General features: G+C 41.4%; 1 protein-coding gene across 1 annotated transcript in view; it reads left to right on the forward strand.

Moving 5' to 3' along the window:
* Positions 1-2,149: 2,149 nt before the first annotated feature.
* Positions 2,150-7,525, forward strand: part of tac1 (tachykinin precursor 1) — a gene marked incomplete at its 3' end in the record, with an annotated part of 7,581 nt that continues 2,205 nt past the window's right edge. The window contains 3 exon segments of the mRNA XM_032511228.1: positions 2,150-2,603; positions 5,222-5,324; positions 5,449-5,472. Of these exon segments, the coding sequence (XP_032367119.1) occupies positions 2,484-2,603; positions 5,222-5,324; positions 5,449-5,472 (247 nt within the window). The 5' untranslated portion in view covers positions 2,150-2,483.

Here is a 7,525-nt window from a genome sequence, read left to right on the forward strand (position 1 = left end):
AAGAGAGATCTCTGCAGTCAGCAGCAGAGGAACAAGCTACAATGGAAGTTAATAGGATGATTATCCAGCTTGTACCTTATTTTTCTTTTTTTACCTTCACAAAAGTGCTCGTTTTGCTGCAGACAGGCTCAGATTAATATTCTAAGTGTGTGTGTGTGTGTGTTGGGACGTGCAGAGACATTTTGGGCAGCAAAGGCTCAAGAAAAAAAAGGTCTAATAGTTAGTGAATATATATATATAAAATTTAAACAAAACACTAACTATATTAACATAACACTGACTGCGTTACCAATTTATTAAGCTTATTTTCTTCCAAAAAAAATCTTTTTAAAAATAATCTCAACAAAAATCCTCCCACTAAACTGAAAAAGGCTGTTGCTGCCATTGTGTTAATTTTACAGGTAAAGAACACTGCACTAATGATGAAGAAACACTGTTATTATTATGATCATAATGATGAACTGTTACTGTTTAATGCAGGACACTTTTTACATGTTATGGTCAGTTTACAGATTTTGATCCATTTTGGTTCCATGTCTTCTTTTACTCTGATGGAAATCAAATTTCTAAAATACACATTTACATGTTATTTGTTTTAGATTTCTTCTTAAATAAACCTACATATTTAAAACTAACATTACAGGGGGAGACTCTTAACCTACTGAGAGCCAACCTTAGCTAACTTATACAAGCTAGCTCATGCATGTTAGCGAGACACAAGTTGTTTCTGTCTGTCTGTGTGTGTGTGTGTGTGTGTGTGTGTGTGGTGTGTGGTGTGTGTGTGTGTGGTGTGTGTGTGTGTGTGTGTGTGTGTGTGTGTGTGTGTGTGTGTGTGTGTGTGTGTGTGTGTGTGTGTGTGTGTGGTGTGTGTGTGTGTGCGCGGAACTTACTGCCAACGGGGAGGCGCATCGCAGAGAAATAGAGAGGGACATATAGATAGAATGTAAATAGAGAGAGGGAATGGAGAGAGAGAGCAAAAGAGAGGGATATATATACCTTCATAAAGAGAGGGGGATAGAGAGAGAGAAAGACAGAGAGAGAGAGAGAAAAAGAGGGATATGTATGAAGAGAGGGGGATAAAGAAGAGCAGAAGAGATAGAAAAGGGATAGAAGAAAAACACACGAGAGAGTAGGGGATATATATATAAAGAGAGGGAGGATAGAGAGAGAGGCAGAGAGAAATAGAGAGAGGGAAAGAGAGAGAAAGACACAGAGAGAGAAAGAGAGGGATATGTGTAAAGAGAGGGGATAGAGAGAGAGAGAGAGAGAGAGAGAGAGGCAGAAAGAAATAGAGAAAGGGATAGAGAGAAAAAGACACGAGATAAGAGATTATATATCTAAATAAAGTAGAGAATAGAGAGAGAGCAGAGAGAATAGAGAGAGGAAAAGAGACGAAAAGCACCAGGAAGAGAGGGATCGACAAAGTCTCTTCTCCCGATCTGATTTAAAAAAAAATTGTAAACGTGCAAACAAGAACATCATAGGGTATATTCACTGATAATAATAATGATAATAATAATAATAACATGAAAACATCCAGAAAAAAGGAGGAAAAAGGGCAGGTGCTTAAACCCCTTTTCATGTCTATGTGTGTGCACGTGCCTCTGTGTGTGTGTGTGTGTGTGTGTGTGTGTTAGGGTGACCAAACGTAGCTGCTCTTTTGAAAGGTGCTAAATAAAAAATTGCCATCATGTCATTCGTGAAGTTTTATAATTAGCACCTCTAAATGTAAAACTGATCCTAAGAGAGAACACAGGACACCATTTCATCTGTAGTACCAGCTCCTCGGGGGTCTAGTAAAGTTATCTTTCTAGTTACATAATTCACATAATGGTCCAAAATGATGTTAAAATGCACAGTAGCCTAGAGTAACGTGTTTGGAAGATGTCGTTAAGAGGCCGGAGCCTAGAACTGCACTGGGTGTCACCCATAGACATATTCATATTCAATATATATATACAGTCTATGGTGTCACCATGCATCCCTGAACATGAACCATCAAACCCGTCCACCTGTAGCCCACACTCGGTTTCCGGCGGGAAAGTCGGGTGTCGCGCGTCATCTGCAGGTCGTGATATCAAAGGGCTCGTACCTATTAGTGTAACTCCTCTGAGGACAGGAGAGTCCTCGTGCCTGGGCGGGAATCTCGCCACCGGGCTCGGGCTGGCTGCTATAAAAGGAGCGCGTGCCGGGCTCTCTGGACAGGAGAACGCACGAGACCGCAGAAGAAGAAGAAGAAGAAGAAGTTGTTGCAGAGGCGGAGCGCGCGCACAGCTTTGAAGATAGTTGGCTGGATCCCGCCACGGCGTTTTGACGCACGCACGCACGCGCGCGCGCGCTATGGCCTACTGTTGAGCTCAGTGAAGAAGCAGTGCGCGCTCAGAACAGCTGCGGCTCCGGGCTCGAACCTTAGGCTAAGTTTTCGTTTCGGAGTCGGTTATCTGAACAGAACAGTGAGTGTAGCTGAGTCCCGCGGCGTCGCCATGATGAAGGTCCTGCTCCTCCCGGTGCTAATGGCTCTTCTCGCCGTCGGCCAAGTTTTTGGCGAGGAAAACGACATAAAAGAAGATGCTGACTACTGGACGAGCAGTAATCAAATTCAGGTATTTAGACCCTCAACGTAAGCATTCCGACATGACACCTAGTGCGTATAAAATAAGACTTACTAATTAAATGTTAGCCATTACAGCTTTATAACGTGGAAATTTGTCAGTGGGAGAAAAGAAAGTCGCATAAACCTGTAGGCTAACCTTACTAGTGGAAGTATGTCCACAGACAACTGGATGTTTAGTGAGTTTTTACTTGGGATATATCATTGTGGGGGGTCTGGTGTCCTCCCCCAAGGACGTTATGAGCATCAACGAACTCATTTACTGCATTCGGATACACTTTTATGCCCTAATTTTCGGTGGGAATACCTTTATTTAGCCTATATGTGAAGAAGAAAAACCCAGATGACAAGTCAGAATATATCAAAGACATAATGGAAAGTATGTTGTTGCGTTCAGGGGCTATAAGGAAAACCTGGAGCTTTGTTACACCACTGGCTACACCTATTGACTTCTGTGTGTTTCTGTAGATAGAGTTCAGCAATAATGATGGGATGTTATGGAATAAAGTAAAAGTTACCAGCACCTTTTTTTTTTTTTTTTAATGTGATCTGGTGTATTTTTTTTCCTTTTTACTCATTCTGTGCTCTCTCCATTTATCATCATTTAGAATAGAATATTTGAGGCATTAGTACAGACTAATTACACCTGAGTCCAGACTACTACCATGCACAGTGTCCCACTTCGCCAGCCAGATTAACTGAAGACAGTTCTGTGACTGAAAAAAAATATATAAAAACATTTCCAAATTTCAATCATGAGGCTGCTTTTCCTCAGTGTGTAATAGCCCTGCACGATATATCGTTTGTTATCGTCATTGCGATATCATCTGGCGCTGTGGTGTAGTCTAATGTATTAATGTGTACTGTATGTGTATGGACCAGGATGGGGGGGACATATCATAGTGAGGGAGGGGGGGGGGGTCTGGGTGTCCTCCCCCAGGAACATTTTGAGCGTCACAGACTTCATGTCCTGCATTCTGACAAATTTCTATGCGCCAATTTACGGTGGAAATACCTTTAAAGAAGCCTATGCAAAGAAAAAAAAAAACAGATGATAATTCAAAATGTATCAAAAGAATAATGCATGTATGTTTTTACCTGTCATTGAAGTCCTGGAGCTTTCTTAGTGGGTATACTGCGTATCCCTGCTATCACTAGACGACACCCCTGAACGGGCAGATAGGCAGTCCAAAAGATTCTGCGTTAGATGAAAGAAAATCATCAGCAGAAACGGCATTTTAAAAGGTTTTTTTGGTGGTGCCTTTTATTGAATTCACTGTTCAATATGTTCAATAAAAGAACGTTGGAAATGATTTTGTTTCTTTTGCTTAAAATCCAACAAGCAGTTTGTTGTGCTTTAGCAGAACACTGAAATATCTGTTCATTTATCGTAAGTAATAGTTCTCCTGGTATTCAACAGTGTTATGGAATATTGCATATTTCCCTCATATCATGCAGCCCTAGTGTGTAATAACTCCATCTGTTCTCCGTGCACATCCATGCCCAATCTAGACCCGTAGTAAACACAGGAAAAACAGTGCTCAGCTGAAATATATTTTACATTTGATTCTAGAAGATTATAGGAACAGCTGTTTATCTGTTGACATGGAGCCCCCGTTGCTACTGTACCAGGGTGGGGGGACACATGTCAGACGAGTTGCATCAGGTGAAAGAATCTTAAAGAACAGAGGATTCTAGGACTGCGTAGCACCCATCGTGCACGTGGAGACTCCAAGCAGCCGGCCAACAGCAAATTAAATCAACCTTAAGTGCACAGAAGGAGCCGGAGCCCAAAATATCTCGGTCCATATGAAAGGCACGCCGGCGGTTGACATTGGGAGCTGGAAAGGAGCCAAGCTGCTCCACCGCTGGGGAACCTGAAGGCGGGGCCATTCTGCAGATGAATGAGCCTCCAATAAATCATTACAACGTCACGTGGGAGACATTATTGGCCCCCAGCTCTCACTAATGCATAATATATACATATATATATATATATGTATATATATATATATATATATATCTTGCGATGGAGACAGAAACACTGAACGAAAGTTCAAAATTCAAACCTTTTATGGATTATTACTCTGCGTAGCATATGTGTGTGTAGGAGGGTCGGTGGGTGGGTGGATGGGGGTGTGGGGGAGGGGTGACTTCCATTTCATGATTTCTAACTGACCAGTAGAGCTGGGCGGTATGGAGACTATCGGATTTTTACGATATTTTTTTAGCCAAATACCTCAATATCAATATTGCGACGATATTGTAGGGTTGACAATTGGTGGATTTTTTTTTTTTTGACATTGAGATTTTAGATAAATAATCATCAATAATGTGGTACAACAGTTCCAAGTGAAATTATAGAGAACAAATAAATTATTATTTCTCAGCCATATACGGACTATGTTTACATGCATGATAAAAATAGTGGGATGTTAAAACAAATCTGCAACTCCTCAACAGATTTTCTGAGAAAATGTAGTTAGTATGTAGTACCAATTCAGACAGCCTGCTTGTATATCACTATATCTCCATATACTGTATGATTTCATCACAATATGATTCCATAAAAAGACGATTCTTTAAATATTCTAATCCCCCCCCCATCAGGATGGCTGGCTTGCCAACGACCCCTTCAGAGAAGTCCTGCTGAGGATGACGCGAAAGCCGCGGCCGCATCAGTTCATCGGTCTGATGGGCAAACGCTCCATGGGTGAGCCCCCCCCCCCCCCCCCCCCCCCCCCCCCCCCCCCCCCTCCACACCACCAGGGTGCTGTGTGTTTTTCCATCTGTTGATCTCTTTCCTTTATTCTCTCTCTTTCCCTCTCATCCCACAGCAAATCCACAGATCACCCGCAAAAGTAAGTCAAACATCCCATTCCCTGGTTTCTGTTCAAGGTCAGTCAGTAGTGGATTCCCCTTAGTCCATCAGGTCCAGTAAAAACCTCCGGTCTTCATAGTTGGTAATTAGTAGGTCACAACCTCACCCCCCAGACACCAAAAATATCATCAAGTCTTTTATGTGGACTTTTCATATTTTATAAAATGATTTTTTATTTTTCCAGGGAAGTCATTAAGAGCAGGTTGTTATTTACAGTGGCAACACCAGAAGTATTTCACATAACCAGGGTTAAAAAGAGCAAGCCTGGCTCCAGGGGGTGCTGGTAGTTCCATACTGTATGTGAACGCATCCCCAGACTCGCGCTGCAAAGCTTCTTCACCCAGTGGTCAACTATTAAACCAGTCGCCAACTGCTTTAATAATCAAATAATCGGTCAGAGTCATTTTTTTATACTTTAAAGTTAAAAAGTAAAGAAAGCTATTTCCTGAGGTCAGCGTGTTATATGTGAATATTTTTCTAGTTTCTTCACTCCTCGGAGTAAACTGAATATCTTAGACAAGACATTTGAAGACGTTATTTCGGGCTTCGGGGAACACTGATCCACATTTTTGGACATTTTACAGACCAACGGATTTCTTTGAGGAAATCATGACCAGATTTAATCAACTATGAAAATGTTTGTTAGTTTCAGCTCTACCACAGACATGAATTCCCCCCCGTCCCCCATCCCCCCCACCCCGTCCCCCATCCCCGGTAAAAGTGGAATGGCTGAGCCATTTGGTCTTCAGACAGTTCCAAAAAGCCTGAGTAGTGGAAGCGTGTCTACTTATTAGAGATGTGCAAAAGAAATCGATTCACATTCATATCGGGATGAATGCAAACAGGACGTCGCGGGGTTTAAGAAGTCGACGGCGAGCACAGAATATTGTTTTTCCTTTTCTTTTTGAATGCTGGAGCGCATTTGTCAGTAAGGAAGGAGGTTCAGAGCCCACTGTGTCTGAGTGGGACCAAGAGGAAAAGGAACGAGGAGGAGGGGATTGTCTCTTTCTCTCAGGTTCATTTATTTTTCTTAATGAGTCACCCACTCAGTGAATCAACACGCTGCAACATAAGTAAATATACATGTAATTTATTCCTGTTATGCAGGCATGCCTACAAGTCACTCATCATTAGGGAGAGGGGGAGGGGGGGGGGCTGCGATCAATGCCCCAAGGACATCTGGGACTTTAATTGGATTGTTTTTGCTTGTGATGGATAGAGGAGATGTTACCCCTCTCTAGGCCTCTAACAACTACTGCATAATTCTCAAATTGACAATTATTTTACATAATCCCGCTTTCTTTGTAATTGTAATGTATTAATTTTAACAGGGACAGTGCACAAAAAACAAGGTTGTAGTCCAATACAGATACATAAAGTCATAAACATCTACAGACATTATTATCCCCCCCCTCATTTGGGAGAATGATGTCCTCCCAAATGCAGCTTTGCTGTGGAAGACTCCGTTGGGGCTGATCTAGTCTCCCGGCTGGGTTTTCAGAGGAGGAGCAGGAGCGTTATGAATTATTTTTAAAATGAAGCAAACCTTGGAGTGAAATATAACATTTTCCAGATTTAGTGGGAATATGACAGTGATGGTAATGATGTGGCTTTTTGTTTTGGATTCATCTGGTCTTAGGGCTGTTTTACAAGCCTGAGTCCAACTTGAAATACAATAAAAAAAAATGTGGAATAATCATTGCGTATGGATATGTACTTGATGCCTCAACAGTGAGGGACTTATGTTTCTGTAGTTTGATACATTAGACATGAGCTAAGGTCTTAAGGCTGGTAGTTATGACTGGTAGTTGTTGATTTTGTTTAGATATTGTAATTATAGAAGTGACTATTGGTCTGACTGTATTTTTTATTATTATTTCAATTGTTAGTTGTTGACCCGATACATAGCAACAAAGATGAAAGGTGTGGGGTGGGGGTACAGTTAGAAAAAATGTTTTATGATAATTAAGAGGCATTTTTGTACTTTTTATGACATAATCTGGGTCGGATAATAATAATAATAATAATGTATC

Source organism: Etheostoma spectabile, unplaced genomic scaffold (assembly GCF_008692095.1).
Source record: "Etheostoma spectabile isolate EspeVRDwgs_2016 unplaced genomic scaffold, UIUC_Espe_1.0 scaffold340, whole genome shotgun sequence".
In the NCBI taxonomy this organism is placed as follows: Eukaryota; Metazoa; Chordata; class Actinopteri; order Perciformes; family Percidae; genus Etheostoma; species Etheostoma spectabile.